The sequence below is a fragment of the Lemur catta genome, chromosome X (genome assembly GCF_020740605.2).
Source record: "Lemur catta isolate mLemCat1 chromosome X, mLemCat1.pri, whole genome shotgun sequence".
NCBI classification, from domain to species: Eukaryota; Metazoa; Chordata; class Mammalia; order Primates; family Lemuridae; genus Lemur; species Lemur catta.
Window position 1 is genome coordinate 12,461,064 of NC_059155.1, and position 18,932 is coordinate 12,479,995.

At 33.1% G+C, this 18,932-nt stretch overlaps 1 protein-coding gene across 3 annotated transcripts in view; it reads left to right on the plus strand.

Moving 5' to 3' along the window:
• COL4A5 (collagen type IV alpha 5 chain) overlaps window positions 1–18,932 on the plus strand; it is a 223,516-nt gene that overhangs the window by 100,818 nt on the left and 103,766 nt on the right. For 2 of the 3 annotated variants that reach the window (XM_045537798.1, XM_045537799.1), the window contains exons 4-16: window positions 328–372; window positions 5,632–5,676; window positions 5,761–5,823; window positions 8,135–8,188; window positions 8,536–8,562; window positions 10,290–10,370; window positions 14,274–14,336; window positions 15,985–16,020; window positions 16,110–16,151; window positions 16,313–16,405; window positions 17,845–17,898; window positions 17,992–18,048; window positions 18,306–18,350. In XM_045537798.1, the coding sequence (XP_045393754.1) occupies window positions 328–372; window positions 5,632–5,676; window positions 5,761–5,823; window positions 8,135–8,188; window positions 8,536–8,562; window positions 10,290–10,370; window positions 14,274–14,336; window positions 15,985–16,020; window positions 16,110–16,151; window positions 16,313–16,405; window positions 17,845–17,898; window positions 17,992–18,048; window positions 18,306–18,350 (705 nt within the window). Of the gene's footprint in view, window positions 1–327; window positions 373–5,631; window positions 5,677–5,760; window positions 5,824–8,134; window positions 8,189–8,535; window positions 8,563–10,289; window positions 10,371–14,273; window positions 14,337–15,984; window positions 16,021–16,109; window positions 16,152–16,312; window positions 16,406–17,844; window positions 17,899–17,991; window positions 18,049–18,305; window positions 18,351–18,932 lie in introns of those variants that run through there. The other variant, XM_045537797.1, reaches the window with a different exon arrangement.

Below are 18,932 nucleotides of genomic sequence, written 5' to 3' on the forward strand. Positions count from 1 at the left end.
TTATGAATAAATGATTTGGAGAGTATCTATACTGCTATTTCATCTTTGTTTTCTTGCATGATTCATAATTAACTTTACAGGTATAAAGTCTTATCTACATGTCAGCAGTTTCCTTCTCAGTAAATAAAGGCCTTTGTTATTTTTGGTCATATAATTTACCTCAGTACCTTCAGTCTCAATAATAAATGCTTCTTCCTTGAGTGTGTAAGTTTCTCACTAACTTTCAAAAAGGTTCACAAAAATTTAAGTCTCTAATTTTATTATCAAAAATTCATTATGCAAAGGCCGTTTTTGAAGGAAAAAAAACTAATATATTGTATTTTTCAGGGTGATGATGGAATTCCAGGGCCATCAGGACCAAAAGGAATCAGAGTAAGTAACATTTGCTATATGTAAAATACTTTGTTGGTGGAAACAGATAAAAAGCAAGTGAAGTATTATGAGACAACTAGAGAGGACTCGTATCAAAATGCAGGGAGAAAAAGACAGTCTTTAAAAAGTTATATTTATATGTTGATTGGCCATTTGTCTATCTTCTTTTGAAAAGCTTCTGTTCATGTCTTTTGCCCACTTTTTAATGGGGTTGCTTGATTTTTTTCTTGCTAATTTGCTTGGGTTCTTTGTAGATTCTGGTTATTAGCCCTTTATCAGATATATATGTTGCAAATATTTTCTCCTATTCTATAGATTGTCTATTTGTTCTGTTGATTATCTCTTTGGCTGTGCAGAAGCTTTTAATTTAATCAAGTCCCATGTATTTATTTTTGTTGTTGCTGTGGTTGCCTTTGTGGTCTTATTCATAAATTCTTTGCCTAGGCCGATACCTAGAAGAGTTCTTCCAACATTTTCTTCTAGTATCCTTATGGCTTCATGCCTTACATTTAAGTCTTTTATCCATCTTGCATTAATTTTTGTGAGTAGTGAGAGAGATGGATCCTGTTTCATTCTTCTGCGTATGGCTATCCAATTTTCCAAACATCATTTATTGAATACGGCTTCTTTTCCCCAGTGTATTTTGTTGTCTACTTTGTCAAAGATCAGTTGGCTCTATGTGGCTGGTTTTATATCTGAGTTTTCTGTTCTGTCCCACTGGTCTATATCTCTATTTTTGTGCCAATACCGTGCTGTTTTGGTTACTATATCCTTGTAGTATAGTTTCAAGTCTAGTAAAGTGATGCCTCAGATTTGTTCCTTTTGCTTAAGATTGCTTTGGCTATTTGGGCTTTTTTCTGGTTCTAAACAAAGTGTAGAATTATTTTTTCTAGATCTGTGAAATATGACATTGGTATTTTGATAGGGATTGCATTGAATCTGTACAATGAACACTATCTGGGTGATGGGCACACTTACAACCATGACTCAAGCATTATAAAAGTGATCCATTTAACCAAAAATATTTGTATTCCCATAATACTTTGAAATTTAAAAAAAGGTTATATTTAGAATTGGTGTATGTCTACAATTAACCTCTCTTTAGTATTTTGATAGTTATTTTTATATAGCTAGATATCTATTTAAACTAATATAAGAGGATTTTAAAGTAGCTTAAGAAATATGAAAGTGCTAAACTCTAAAAATTTGTCAGTTCATTAAAAATCTATATCATATAGTTGGTTAAAACCATAACTTTCCAACCAGTGTGGTCATCTCAGCCTTCTAGGGTTCAGCGAGCTAGCTACCTCAGGCTGCATAACCTCCCAGTGTACCATGTATAAACAATTTTTTTGTGTGTATCTTGAAGAAAATATGTTTAATTTAAGCTGTTATGTTAAAGAAAAACTACTTTGGGAAGAATATATGCATGATTTTTCAAGTTTTAAAGTTCTGAATATCAGAATGCGTCCCAAAATTGAAATGCACATTTGGTATAATTTTTTCTTCAAAAGCTTTTAGGTCAATATACATCTTACAGAGTGTTTTAGAACTGAGAGGAAACTGTAGTTTAAAAATAGTACTGGCTTTTCAAAAATCATATTTAACTTTTTTGAGCCTCAGTTTCTTCATTTATTAAGTTAGAAAGTTAAATAGCACATTCTACAAGGTCCCTTTTAGCTCTGAAATTCTGTGTTCATGGATCAATGAGGCCCCTTAATTTGAATATAAAATACATGGGTGGTGATATAGCATGTTTATGTATGTGACAAAGACAACCAAACATTCTAATCTTTTGATCTTCAGAAATTTAGTAGACGTACAAATTTTACAAATGTTAAAAACATTCTGTTTACTGTATATATACTTCTTAACAACATGTGGCTTACCTTATGTACTTCTTATGATTTGCTGTGGGTAGGGAAGCAACTCAAAACACTTAGTTTATTTTAGTAGATATAATTCTTTGGTTTTCTCTAAGAAATGGATATCAGGATACTATTAAAGCTCTTCATAATAATCGTAACATACATAGCTATAGCTCTCATTAACTATCTCTTAAGCACTATTGAGACTAAAAAGAACTGGCCCTTTTATCATTTCCCATTTCCAGGTATCTGGGATTGCTTGGATAGTCCATGTAGCTCAACTAAAACTTTAGAAGTGCCTGGGAATAGGTGGTCTAGTAGTTCTTGTGTCCTCAGGTGTCAACTCACAGGCAATTTTTGACAAATTTTTAAAAACTTATTATTGCAGAAAATTTTAAGCATATACAAATATACAGAGCATATAGTACAATGAACCCCCCCCCACATCCCTATCACCCAGCTTTAAAAATTATCAATGTTTTAAACATTTTAACAATTTTGTTTAATCTATACCCCACCACTTATTTTTTGGAATGTTTTATAGTAAATCCCTCACATCATTTGTTCCGCCAGTGACTACTTAAGTATGCCTCTTTAACTGATAACCACATAACTACTAGACTATTATCACACCTTCAAAAGTTAGGAATAATTTTTCAATGTAGTTTAACCCTCAGTCTGTATTCAGATTTCCTCAATTGTCTCAAAGATGTCCTTTTACTATTATTAGTAGTTTGTTCAAATCACGTTCCATGTAATGCATTTGGTTGCTGTGTTTCTTAAGCCAATTTTATTATTCCATTGCAGAAACTGGGTCATTTGTGTTGTACTGCATTCCACATTCTGAACTTGGCTGATTGCTTCCTCGTGATGTCATTTAAATTGTCCCTCTGTCCCCCATATTTTCTGCAAATTGGATGTTGCCTTTGAAGGGGCACTAGGGAACTTTCTGGGGGTGTAGGAAGCTGTAAGCTTAAGATTTGTGTGTTTTACTGTATGTAGATCATACTGCAATAAAGTTTAAGCAAATGGAAAAAAGACTACTTTATAGGGTGTATTGTGTACTTTCTAATGAATTACATCACGAGGCATGAATATCTGGCTATGCCAGTTGTTGGATGCTAGGTTTGATCAGTGATCTCAGGTAATGTCAGCCTCATTCTGCCATCAAAAATTTCCCCATCAACTTGCACCTAGTGGTTTGGCATCCATTGATGGTCATTATTTTATTCACAGTTGCAAGATGGTGATTTCTAAAATTCTATCAGTCTTTTATTTATTAATTGGAATTTTAATTTATCAGCTAGAATTCTAATGGCGTAATGAGTTGCCACACCAGCAACTTCAAGTGGTGATCAAGGAAGGTTTTTTGATTTTTTTTTCATTACAAACACGTGGAATTTGTGTGTTTCCATCAATTGTAGTCATTTGTTTTTGAAACCCAGATTGTCTCATCTTTGGTCTGTGAGAGCCCCTTCACATTGGCTCCCATCCTGTGTCCTTTTGACAAAACTCCAATGATCTTTGATGACTTCCTTGCTTTCTGGCATGACAAGCCGTTCCAGGCTCATCTTCTGCATTTCCTCTTTAGAGCTAAAATGAGCCATGTCTCTGAATCCAGGTTCTTTTTGGTGAAAACTGTGATTTAGATGCCACAGTCTGTATGTTAGGTGTTTTCACTGGTACTGAATTTGTCATTGTTGCGGTGTCTTTTCAGTGGACAGAGTTAGGAAATGTATATTTTTTAAGAGAAGAGATACCATGAGTTGATATTATTACTTGCAATTGAAATTTAAAATAAAAATGATTTTACATACTTATTACCTGCCCCCTTCATCTCTCTCTTTGTTAGGGTAAAAGTCTTGATACCTAATGACATTAATATAATTTCTTATTTGCTTTCTCCTACAATATGGCTGTAATAGCTTCAAAATAACAATTTATAAATTAAAAAAATAGTAATTTCAATTTTAATATTAATGATAGGATTCTTGAATGCCATTATTTCTTCGCTATTTTTTTCCCTTTGAATTGACTGATTTCACTAAGGAATTACAGTCAAAATACCATGTTTGAAAGGCACTTGAAGTAATTCTTTTGTCTGTACAGTTATGTCAACAAATTGCAACACAGTTAGGTTCACTGGTTCCAGTTTATTTTCAATTTTTAATGATTTCCTTTTTAAACCCTTTTTAATTTTAATTTTAATTTATTTATAACATTTACATGGTTCCATAAGACAAGTTACAGTCAGCGATGCTTTCCTTCCATCCTTGCCATTCCCCTACTTCGTTTTCTTCTTCCTTTTAGAGGTAATCAGTTTTATTACTTTTTCATTTATCTTTTCACTGCCTAGTATCACCACCCTTCTTATAAAAAGGTAGCATATTAACAGACATAATGAATGCTATACGCACCGTCTGGGGCACAGACACGCTTGAAGCTCTGACTCGGGGGGAGGGGGTGCAAGGGGCAATATACGTAACCTAAACATTTGTACCCCCATAATAAGGTGAAATAAAAAAAGGTAGCGCATCAGACACTTCTTCCACCTTGCTTCTTTTAACATTATTTTAGAGATCACTATGTATTTCAATGTGCAGAGGTCTTCCTCATTTTTTTAACAGCTGCATAGTTTTACTTAATGTGGATGTACCATAATTTATTTAATCATGTCCCTATTAGTAGACATTTGGGTTGTTTTAATCTTTAGATATAACCATGGTTGTTTCTAAACTTTAGCTATAATAATGCTATAATCAGTAACTTTGAATGCCATATTTTGTTTCATAATTTCTAGAATATCTTTGGGATAGATTCTTAGAAGTGAATTGCTAGGTCAAAGGCAAATCCATGTGTAAGTTTGCTAGATATTTCCAAATTTTCCTCCATAATGTTTGAATCTCCATTAGCAGTATATGAGAGTACATTTTCTCCATAGCCTCACCTACAGAGAATGTTGTCAAACTTATATTTTTGCTAATCCTGACAGGGAAATTTAATTGAAGAATATTTGGGGTGATAACACTGATGTCCTCAGGGGCAATATATTTGCCACTTCCTCATCCTCTGCTGAATTCATTATTTATCAGAAACCTGGGAGAACTTTATCTGTTAGAAGAGACATTTCATCCACTAATTTGCCTGCTACTAAGTGCAATGAAGACAATGCTCCCTCAAATAGGAGTTTCTTTTATAATTTTCTATAAAAGAGACTTAAACACATATAGGAGATTTTTTCTAGTGTTTAAAAGAACAATTAGTAGTAATAATCAATGGGACGCATTTGTCCATTTCTATTCTAAAAATAATTTTCATACTACCCTTAGGTAGGATATTATTTTATTGTTATTGGTTGACACTGGGTTTAAGAATTTATTTCTTCTTATAGGGTCCTCCTGGACTTCCTGGATTTCCAGGGACACCAGGTCTTCCTGTAAGTAGGATTCACTTTTTATTTTAAAATCCCTTAAAAAGTAATCTAATAAATATTATACACATGTTGTGTCCCTTTTCAAAGGGAATGCCAGGCCATGATGGGGCCCCAGGACCTCAAGGTATCCCTGGATGCAATGGAACCAAGGTGAGTTTTTTTCAACTTAATCTTAGGCGATATGCTTGATAATAATAAACTTAAAAATCTAAAGAAATCACTATGAATGGTGAAGAAGAGATATAGTGGCTTTGTGTCTAGGACATACATAGGATATGTTCTCACTTAACATTTTCAATATATTGAAGCATTAGCAATTTCCTTAAGTATGTATAATAAGCTGCGATATTGCATAGTGTTGAAGATTACTTACCAAGTCCTTTTGTGGCTTTGGTGTAAGCTAGGATAAGAGTTATAAAGGAATTAGGGTATATATGTTTCAAATATTATTATCAGTTGTTGAGAGTAATAGTTGTGAATGTCATTCATTAGCTTTGCCTTTTTAAAAAATCTATATACAATTTAAGTTTTCAAGTATTTCATGATTTTAAATTTTTTCAACTTGTCTAATGGCTTCCTTAAGAAAAATCCTAAGAATCTATACACAGCATATATATATATATATATATATATATACACACACACATATATATATATATGATATGTACAGCACATCAATTTTTACTATAAACTTATTATGAAATCTGAAACTTTTATCAATCAGCAAAAATGATGTATTTAACAATTTTTAAAAAAACCACAACTTTATATATGTCAAACATTTTTTCCTGACCCACTTATCTTTAGTCAACTCTTTGGGTTTAATATAAAGTAATAGATAGCATGAAAAAAAAATAAGGAAAATTTGCTCTTCTTGCAAGCTTACATATTATAGCCTCTGTTCTTACTCTCTCGCTTTTTCTCTTTTTCCTTTAGGTTAATGCAATATATTATTATTGTCTGTATATCCTTTTGGCATTTTCCATTTTGCACATAATATTCTATAAAAATATTCAAAAAATACCCTAGATCTTTCTAACTAATGGCATGTGTCAGATTTCATGTTGGAGTATATATTTAAAATAACTTCAATAAATGATTTTGCATTATAATGGCTATATTTTATGATAATTACTGTACTATATACTTGAGGACAATTCGTTTTATCTCCCATTTCTCCAGATCAATGTGATCCTTATAAATAATAGTAATTATTGTTATTTTAAAAAATTTTGGATTTGTGTGGTTTAATTGTGTTCTTCATTTCAGCTGGTGCAACCTTACAGTGTTAGGGCCTATGTGAAGTTAGTTTGTGTGACACATTATGTGTTAAAGAGGACTATATTTTTGTGCCAGTTCTGGTTATTTATTTGTCTTTTGCCAGCATGCTTTAAGCAACAAACCGCTAGCTAAAAGTTTTAAATTTGAAGGCCAAATGTTTCTATTAGTATGCTATATGATTAAAGGGATCTTTTCTTTCCCTGTTTGTAAAACAGCACCTTAGCAAATCTAATAATTGATTTGTATTTCAGGCCCACAGTTATGTGAGCAACAAATTCTAAACAAATTAAATGGATTTATTATGCATACTTTCAGGCTGAATAGTTTTCTTATATTTCTTACTATGTAAGTAAAAGAATGAACCCTAGAGTTGGAACCATAATGTATGGGTTCTTTTTTTCTTTCTCCTAAACTTGATGTACAGGCTACTTCCTTTTTCTCTGAGCCTACTTTTTCTGTGTGTAGAAAGTGGTAGAGAGAGGGATATTAGACAATAACTCAAATACACACAACTGTAGTAATTTTAGTCTTTCAAACCTTCTGATGAAGTTTCTAGGGTTACTATGGCGTATAGGTATTTGAAAGGAGGTTGCTTTGGGGTTCTTCTATAGCAATTTTAGCTTTTGTTTTCTAAACCAAATGTCTATATTAGTACTTTACAATAGTGAGTGAGAAAAATTGGGTGCCTAGAGAACATAATGACCTGCAATTGCTAGAACTATTACTGTTATTGTCCTCTTGGTGATATTAATGGCCTTCTTTCTTACCATCTTTTCCTCTTTACAAAAATAATTTGAAATAGTTTACAATAAAAGAAAAATGCAATAGGGCAGTTAAAATAAGAATCTGTATAACACATAGGTAGGAAATTGGGCCAAATCATTAACTATTAAATGTGATTGTTTTGAAATGGATTTGTCAGAAGAAAATGACTAGAGTAGATTTTTTTCTTTATTTATAATTGGGATGGATGAGTAGGGATAAAAAGTATCTTAGAAGGTGGAATTGATACGGATAGTTGATACTGAAGTAATTGGAAAGTGAAGGCTAATGAATTTTTGGTAATCTGGCATGTTTCAAAATGGCTTCCACAGAAATCTTTTCAATAAGTTATTGTTTGTTGGTATAGTTATTCTTTGTTTCTTGTTCCTCCATGTTCTTTATTTTTAACTACTTCTAGGGAGAACGTGGATTTCCAGGCAGTCCCGGTTTTCCTGGTTTGCAGGGTCCTCCAGTAAGTCATCAAATTTGGGATTATAATGAACACAGGAATTAACAGAAGCAGAAATGTAGAGAGTGAGCTCAATGTATTCATGTGGAACAATGTAGTAAATTTTAAAGTAGTAAAGTAGAGCAAGAATTTTTTAAAAAGGAAGTTGGTAATATAGCTCTCTGTTGGGCAAAAACAAAGATTCTTTGATATTTAATATAAATGTCATCTGTAAGTATCCTAAGATATATTGTTCTCAGAAATGACCCTATGGCAGTGTATTTGCTTTATACTCTATTTAGAAAGTATTGTGTTCTCTGCTTGTTTTCCTCTCATATATAAAAAATAATGCCTTTTCTTTTTAATAATAGGGACCTCCTGGGATCCCAGGTATGAAGGTAAGCGTCTCATGCTGGAAAGATAAACATTTTGAATAAAATATTTGGAAAGCCTGCAAGTTCAAAAGGATAATGACTTGGACTTTTGTCTTAAAAATGGATGGTTCTAGAAGTTGTGCAGGTATACACTTTCAAGCTCTCCTTAACTAGCCTCCTCTTTTCCCATGGCTTTAAGTGCCTTCTCTGTGTTGACACACTTGAAAATATGTATGTCAGAGCTTATTTTCTGACACCTTCAGTCTGTATCCTACTACACTTTGATACAGTTGACCACCTGCTCTCTCTAGTAGTAGTGTCACCCCTGGCTTCTGTGACACTACTTTTTCCTGATTTTTCTTCTGCATCTCTGGTTATTCTGTAGTCTTCTGTGTAAGCTCATTCTATTCTGTTCAGCAAGCATCAGGACTCTTTCTCCTCTTCTATGCCCAACAATATTACTAATGCCTATAGTATTGATTACTATCTAGTTACTGAATACCAGGTCAGACTTTTCTTTTGAGTTAGGGGCATGTATTCAACAGCCTCCCTGACATCTCCACTCAAATATCTCCTCACATTCAAATTAACATGTTCCTATTTAACCTGCCCTCTCCAAAATAAACCTACTCCTTACTTTGACTCCCCGTATCTAAAATTTGCATCACTATGGATTATGTACACTTTTACGTGAACTCAAAACCTAAGAGTTAGTATTTACATCTTCCAGTCTTTCACACACCTCCTCATTCCATTCTATCACTAAATACTATTAAATTTGCCTGTGAAATGTATCTTAAATTCATCCATTTTTTTCCATCTCCACTGTCACTACACTAACCATAATGTCTCATCTGGATTACTGCAGTAGCCTGTTAACTAGTCTCTTTTTTCACTACTATCCCACCACTACCTTCCAGCCTGGTTTATTCTCTACAAAGCAATCAAAAATGATTTTTTAAAATGTTAATCAATAATTTAATCTCCCTGCTTATAAACCTTCAAAGGCTTCCCACTATGTATCTAAGGTAAAGTCTATGGCTTTAATACCTGCATGTTTTGGTCCCTGCATTTAGTTATTTGAATTTGCTAAACTCTTTGTTTTTGTTTTCCTTTGTACATACGATTTATACTGCCTAATTTTTTCCCCCTGTCTTCACCCAGATAACACCTTATTACCCTTTTAGGTCTCAACCTGAATGTTACCTTTGCAGATTGTCTTTCTTTGACTACTGAAACTAATTTTCTGCACTGTTTTTTTAAGAGACAGAATCTATGCTATGCTTAATTGCCTCCACTATTTCTTTATCAGTTATGGTACCATGCTGTTTTTCTTCATAGCCTGTAACAGAACATATTGTCATATTATTGTTTTTACATATTATCGTCTGTATTTTCACATTTTATTATTAGCTGCATGAGAACAGAGGCCTTGTTTATCTTCTTAATTACTGAGTATCCAAACCTAACATAATTCTTGGCAAATACTTAATATTTAATAAATATTTTTAAATGAATAATTAACTAAAGTTACCACAGTCTTCTAATAAATCTACCATACTTCAGTATACTCTGGTCACTGCCTCATTTTCCTTTAAAAGGTAAGTTTATTCATTTTAATTACTGGGATGGCCTAATCTTTCAGTACATTTATGTGACAAATTGAATCCTCAGATCTTTTTTTTTGTGCTCTTGCTGGTTTTAACGTATAATAACTGTGAATTACAACTTCCACTGATGATTTCTTTTAGGGGGAACCAGGTAGTATAATTATGTCATCACTGCCAGGACCAAAGGGTAATCCAGGATATCCAGGTCCTCCTGGAATACAAGTAGGTATCCAGTGATTTTCTTCTTTACTATATTGATTCAATCAGAAGATCACAACAACTCCTCAACCTTTAGTACCCTCTGTTTTAGTCAAAGAAATTATCATCTGAAGTTTGCTAGACAGTGCATATACCTTATACCTGAAAATAAAAGCAATCTGGACTAGGGAGAATTTTAAGAAGCTCTGCTTTACTCTTTTACTTTTCTTTCCACTTTCTCTGGAAATTTTTGTTTGGGGGATTGGTGGCAGAAATAGGCTTCTATATTCTTATTCTTGTGCTATGGGGAGCAGTGGGTTCCTCTGTAAATGGTCTGATTGAAAATAGAAATTATTGGTGTCCCATTTAAGATTATAATTTAAGTTATATTATAATTATATTAAAGTTATAACACTATATTATAATTATATTTAAGTATAACACTATCAATTATGCATAACATATGAACACATTTTGAGGGCTGAAAGAATACAGTTTATGCATGGTGTACATCAAATGTAATCTTAAGAAAAAATTATATTAGCCTGCAGAAGACTTTTGTATATTCATAGATCAGGAGGTCAATTTCTTGGGGCTTATATTTCATAAGAATTGAATCCTTTTCCAAAAATAAAAATCAGTACTTTCTGGTATCTGATCACTAAGATACAGTGTTTGGGACTTTTCATTATTTCCTTAACTACCTTCTCATTCTTTATTCGACATCATCTATCCATATTCTCTCTTAAATTTACTCAATCTTGCCCTTTATATTTTATAAATTGTTATGATATAATATTTGAAAATACAACAGAATACCTGCAAAATACATGTACATTATGAACTATAACTATAAAATGAACAACTGTGACCCAAACACAGCATTAAGAACTAGAATATTAAGGTTGGGTATGGTGGCTCATGGCTGTAATCCCAGCACTTTGGGAGGCCAAGGCAGGAGGATCACTTGAGTGCAGGAACTGGAGGCTGCAGTGAGCTATTATTGGCCACTCCAGCCTGGGTAATGTAGTGAGACCCGGTCTCTAGGGAAAAAAAAAGAACTCTAGAACATTATGAATAATTTTAAATCAACCTATGTGTTCTTCCTCAGTCACATCCTTCTGCATTCTCTCCATATAACTACCATCTTGAGTTTTCCATTGTTTCTTAAAAATAGCTTTTTTACATATGCATATATTTCTAAACAACAGAATATTTGGTTTTGCTTTATAAAAATTAATGAAATATTTATGTTGTTTTCTGCAATTTACTGTTTCTACTTGATATGCTAAGATTCATCCAAATTATTGTATGCATCTATAGTTCACTCAGTCTCACTGCCATGTAACTTGCTATTTGTGAATATACTACAATTTTGTTTTTTTATGTTTAAAATAAAAACTATACTGTTTATTTAGTTCATTGCCATTTTCATGTATACAAGGCCTTTTTAACATTAGCCCAGCTAAAACTATTAATAATGACAATGTAAACTGTTTTATCATGGGAAAGTCAATCTGATGGAAAGGTAATCTATTCAGTGCCAATACCAGGAGATAAAAACACTTGCCCTTTATGGCTAATTTACACTTATTGCTTGAAATAGATGTTGTACACTGGTATTTTATTGTTCATTTTCTTGACCTTTCAGCAGTGTCTTGGATGACTGCCACATTATTATTCATTTTTCCTCTTATCCTGATTGTTTGTCCTTTTTTTGTATTTTCCTCTAATTTATTTATTTAAAAAAATTTTTTTTAATTTCAGAATATTATGGAGGCACATTTTGGTTACATGTAATGCCTTTGCCTCTCCCAAGCCAGAGCTACAAGTGTGCCCAACCCCCATACGGTGCACTCCTTAGTTGTGAGTTTACCCACCCCCACCAATCCCCTCCTACCTTACAGACACCTGATGAATATTACTTCCATGTGAGCACCTTAGTGTTGATCAGTTAGTACCAATTTGATGGCGAGTATATGTAGTGCTTGTTTTTCCATTCTTGTGATACTTCATTTTGAAGGATGGGTTCCAATTCTATCCAGGATAATATAAGAGGCACTAGTTCACCATTGTTTTTTGTAGTTGAGTAGTATTCCATGGTATACATGTACCACATTTTATTAATACACTCATGGACTGATGAGCACTTGGGTTGTTTCCACATCTTTGCAGTTGTGAATTGTGCTGCCATAAACATTAGAGTGCAGATGTCTTTATTATAGAATATATTTTTTCCTTTGAGTAAACGCAGCAGAATCAATATTTTAAAATGTCCATACTACCTAAAGTGATCTATAGAATTAATGCAACCCCTATCAAAATACCGTCATCATTCTTTACAGATCTATAAAAAATAATTCTACGCTTCATATGAAACCAGAGAAGACTTCATATAGCCAAAGCAATCTTAAGCAAAATGAACAAATTGGGAGGCAACAGTCTACCAGACTTCAAGCTTGACTATAAGGCTATTGTAACCAAAACAGCATGGTACTGGCACAAGAACAGAGATATAGACCTTTGGAACAGGACTGAGAACCCAGATATAAAACCATCCTCATATAGTCATCTAATCTTTGACAAAGCGGACAGAAATATACATTGGGGAAAAGAATCTCTATTCAATAAATGGTGCCAGGAATACTGGATAAGCACATGCAGAAGATTGAAACTGGATCCCCACCTCTCACCTCTCACAAAAATCAACTGAAGATGGATAACAGACTTAAACCTAAGGCGTGAAACTATAAGAATTCTAGAAGAAAATGTTGGGAAAGCTCTTATAGACATTGGCCTACGCAAAGAATTTATGAAGAAGACCCCAAAGGCAATCACAGCAACAACAAAAATAAATAAATGGGACTTGATCAAATTAAAAACCTTCTGCACAGCTAAGGAAACTATCACGAGAGCAAACAGACAACCTACAGAATGAGAGAAAATATTCGCATGCTAACATCCAGTAAAGGGCTGGTAACTAGAATCTATATAGAACTTAAGAAAATTAACAAGAAAAAAATCAAGCAACCCCATCAAAAAGTGGGCAAAGAACAGGAACTGAAACTTTTCAAAAGAAGACAAAATAATGGCCAAAAAACATATAAAAAAGTGCTCATCGTCTCTAATCATCAGGGAAATGCAAATCAAAACCACAATGAATTATCACCTAACTCTAGTGAGAATGGCCTTTATCAAAAAGTCCCAAAGTAACAAATGCTGGCGTAGATGTGGAGAGATAGAAACACTCTTACACTGTTGGTGGGACTGCAAATTAGAACCCCTGTGGAAAGTAATTTGGAGATACCTCAAAGAACTAAAAATAGAAATATTGATCCAGCAATCCCACTACTAGGCATCTATCCAAAGGAAAAAAAGACAATCTATAATTTTGTTTCATTACAAAGCAATTCAGCATTTATATCTAGGTACAAACTTTCTAGATTGCAGGCCATCAAAATTTTCAATTTTTAAGATGACAAATTATGTTCCATAACCCTTGTATCATTCCCGTATCATTTATCCCAGTTATTCTCATTTCCCTGTCTGTAATCTTATCTATTTTAAATTAGAAAAGCTACTTTGAAAGTAGTAGCCTTTCCCTTCCCTTTTCTAGTGTAAAAGCCCCACTAAATGCCCAACTTTATCACTTTATTTTGTAAATTTTTCTAATTGTGTGTTTGTCCTACATTTGTTATTTACCACTGTGAAACATAAGCTTTCTAAAAGCTGCCTCTTGACTTTGTTTATAGTTACTTAATTCTTTTAGCCTTATACAATTTTAAATTTCACTCATTGCAGAATTATAGAATTGTAGAACAGAATTCCAGCAACAATTTAAGTTTAAATTTTATCCATTTAGTTCTTTTTAAGCCACAGTGAGGGGCTTATTTTTTTTCATCTTTTTCTTTATTCCCTTTATAACAGGGCCCACCTGGTCCTGCTGGTATACCAGGGCCAATTGGTCCCCCAGGACCACCAGGTTTGATGGTAAGCTCCCTTTTATAATTTCGTTTCTCCTCCTTTTCTTTCTGACTTATTTCACAATTATTAATATTATTTATAATGCTTGAAAGTATAATGCATTTTCAATATTCATAGTCTATAATTTTCTTATTTAAGGGTGATTTTACAATGATATGGTGAACAATATGCATTCTAAGTAATAGCTCCATTTTATAGATGGAAAAAATGAGATACATAAAAAGAAAGATTTAAAATATTTTGTTTGTTGCCTCTTGATGGTTTCAGTGTTGAAGGGAATTCTAGCCATCTCAGGAAATCTTCTAAGGTAGTTTTCCAGTCACTTGATTAAACATGTTTCTTTAAACTGCATTTTTTTATTTGTTTAAGAAGAACAAAAACAGGGCTTCACACAAAAAATGGCTCTCATTTCTTAGGGGTCTAGGGCAAAATAGTAGGCTTGGTGATGGGAATGATCACTTTGCAATGGGTGATAGGTTTGTATACCTTAAGAGAGAAGCAAAAACTTCTGAATATACTGAATGTTCAGCCAGTTCTCTTACTTTACTACCTCTATGGTCACTCTTAATTTCTACTCTAATAAATTCTAAGTATTTTTATCTCTGACATACTTAGATTTCATTCAAGTCATGTTTTGGACTTGGAACTTTGCTGTTGCCATCTTAAAAGGGCAAGAAAATTGCATTTCAGTCAAAGTAATTTCTCATGTGCCACTCTATCTCTCATCCACCATATATTTAAGTGACAGTTTTCATTATACCTCTACAGATTGTACATTTTTGTTTGTGACAATTGGTCCTCTACTCTTGAATGAAGGAAATAAAGTTTGGTAAATACTAGAAGAATCTACCAAAAAAGATTGTGATTTCTGCTTTCCTGTCACTCTATGGGCGAGGATTAGAAAACCCTTTCATTTAGTTTGTTTTAGTTCTAGATCTGCAAAGCATGAGACTCTGGACTATGACACTTTTTCTTAACTCTATTGTTACAACATTGATGTACTTTGGCTATGTTGTTACACCTTGAATTTCTTTAACTCTTGTGGCCACTTAACTGATTCACTCTGTACTTCTGAATGTTCTTTCAATTAACCCTAATTCAACAGGTGAAGCAAAATCTTGGAAATGCTACCAAAGTACAATATGTAAATAAATAGGTCCGTTGAGATTAGGAGGCAATATACTTGGGCAGACAAATGCCTATTTAATTTTTCAAACCTTGAAACATTCTCAAATACACAAAGTCAGATTGCATAAAAATAAAACTGGATTTAAAAAATAAACACATTCTTCTTAGAGGAGAGTTAATTGTTTTATGGTACCTAAATTTACCCATAATTTTTATTTGAAAAATTTGATACTTTTGATGAGGTTTACTTTTTAATTGATTTTTGGCACTGGTGCTACCCCTATACCTCTACCCATCCTAAGTTTCTTCTGCCCATTCCCGTCCTGTCACCAGAAATCTCCACATTCAGCTTCTTTGTTTTAATCAATTTAAATGTGTGTCTCTGACTAAAAAAAATGAGAAAAAAAAGAGAAAAATATTATTTTGAAGGGCTTTTTCATTCCTCACTTTATATGAAACCAAATAATTTTTAAAATAAACTTATTGATATAACATGTTTTTCCTTTTCTATGTCCTCTATTCCTAGGGCCCTCCTGGTCCACCAGGACTTCCAGGACCAAAGGTAATTTCGTTTTTCTTTACATATTTTATTTGGTGTGGATTATTTTTTTTATCATCAATGAGATTTTAAATTGAAACTTCTCTCTTCAGGGGAATATGGGCTTAAATTTCCAGGGACCCAAGGGTGAGAAGGTGAGTGAAGAGAGTTGGTTATTCAACATTCAGATTTCTCCTTTTATAGTCATTTGAACAATTTCCTTCTCTTGCTTCTTACAGTTGACTTAGCTTACATTTTATATTATTGTCTGTGGTAGATTATGAAATATCACTGTCTTATTTTATTTTGCAAACAGGGTGAGCAAGGTCTTCAGGGCCCACCTGGGCCACCTGGGCAGATCAGTGAACAGAAAAGACCGATTGATGTAGAGTTTCAGAAAGGAGATCAGGTGAGTAAGTAGGAAGGAAATCAATGGAAATCTTTCTATGGATATGTTAATTAGCTTGATTGTGGTAGTCACTTCGCAATGTATATATATATCAAAACATCATGTTGTATACCTTAAATATGTACAATTTTTATTTGACAATTATACCTCAATAAAGCTGGAAAAAATAAAATAATAAGCTAAAAATAATCTTGCTATGGAAATAACATTCCGTTAAAATGCAGTATAAGCTGGATTATCATTATATATGAAGGTATTTTAAAAATAACAAGGATTTGAGATAATTAAATTTTTATAAATAATTTTATTGAGATATAATTTACATACCATGCAATTCACCCATTTAAAGTATACAATTCAATTTTTTTAGTATATTCACAAGGAAGTGAAACCATCAGCACAATCTAATTTTAGAAAATTCTTATTAGGTTCCCCCCAGAACTCCATACCTATTAGTGCCACTCCCTATTTCTCCTCAAATTCTCCAGCCTGAGACAACCACTGATTTACTTATTGGCTCTGTAGATTTGTCTATTCTGGATATTTCATATAAATGGAATCATGTAATATGTGGTCTTCTTTGTCTGGCTTCTTTTACTTATCATAATGTTTTGAAGTTCAACCATTTTGTAGGATGTATCAGTACATCATTCTTTTTTATGGCTAAATAATATTCCATTCTGTGGATAGTCCATATTTTGTTTACCCATTTATCCATCAGTTGATGGACATTTGTGTTGTTTCCATTTTTGGCTATTTGAATACTACATTCATGTATAAAGTTAGGTCATGGTCAGATAAATTGTCATTGTCTTAGATGACTGTGTTATCTACATTTCACTGATAGAAAAAGAGAAATATGATGTTACTCTAAAACCTTTGTTGTGTTTAGAAATAGTTATGTGAGACCTTGCTTTTACAAGAGTAGATGAAAGGATCAAATATGTTTTTATAGCATACTGGCCCACCCTTAAACAAACAGGTGGTGTGCATTTTTGCTTTCCTTAAATGCTATAATAATAAGAAAGTTTAGAATAAACAACTGTATTGAAATTCTATCGTCAGTGTGGATTGGGCCATTTAATTCTCTGCCAAAATGTGTGTGCTATGTGTCCCCCAAATCACCTAGTTTTAGGAACTGTTGCTTTTTATAAAATATTTTATAAGAATAAAAGTCATCAACATTTTTAAGTGTTGTTATTTACCTCAAAGTTTGATTTATATATACACTAGAAATTAACTGAAGTGAGCAAAGATGGCTCTAGGTTCTTTTGCCTAGTGATTTCAACTCTGAATTAGAAATACCCTAGTATCTTTGGTTATACTACATGAGTCTACAGTTCAGTTTGCTGTAAGTGCTCCTAGCTAGCTCTAGTAGTTAGAAAGAGATTGCATACTCCAGTATTAACATTGCTTTTCTTTCCTCTACTACCATATAGGGACTTCCTGGTGACCGAGGGCCTCCTGGACCTCCAGGAATACGTGGTCCTCCAGTAAGTAACTTAAAAGGCTTTAGCATCATTTAATGCAAATTGGTGATACACAGTATCCCATGAACCAATGTGAAACTACTTTTGTGTGTACAGGGTCCTCCAGGTGGTGTGAAAGGTGAGAAGGGTGAGCAAGGAGAGCCAGGCAAGAGAGTAAGTATTATGATTAATAATACTTTTTGCAAAACAATCCTAAATTATCCATGTGTGTGATTTTATTTTCTTGCTAAGTCTTACTTTCATTGCCTCAAAATATCACTACTGACATACTTATTACTTATTATAATATTGAAGTCTAAAAAGTCTACTTAATATAGTCCAAGGCAGGAATAAAGCTTGTATTCTTTGACCTCATACTTACTAATTAACAAATTTATGTTGTTACCCCATCATTACTTTGTCTTTTATAGGGTAAACCAGGAAAAGATGGAGAGAATGGCCAACCAGGAATTCCAGTAAGTAGCTAAGGTCCCCCCTCCCCCAAAGCTGACAACATTTGTAGGTGGTGGTAGAGAAGCAGGATGGCAAAGAGTCTGGTTTGGAAATAGTTTAAATGAATAGAAATACTTTTTTCTCTTTTGAATATGAATTTGAAATTCCTCTATTTTTAAGTGAGATATATTGAGATATAATTTATATACAGTAAAATGAATGATTTTTATTATATAGTTCTGTGTTTTGACAAACACATACAGTTCTGTCACCACTACCATAATCAAGAACAGTTTCATCACCCTCAAAAGTTCCCTTATGCTCTTTTGTACTTATCCTACTCCCCTACCCCAATTTCCTAACAGCTGATCTATTCTGAATCCCTGTAATTTTGCCTATTCTAATATGTCACATAAATGGAGTCATATTGTATTTATGTATAGCCTTTTGAATCAGGATTTTTTCACATAGCATAATGCATTGTACTGTGTATCAATTTTCATTGCTTTTTATTGCTGAGTACTATTTGTGTGGATAAACCTTGGTTTGTTTATCTATTTAGCCATTAAAGGATATTTTGGTTGCTTCTGGCTTTTGGCCATTAT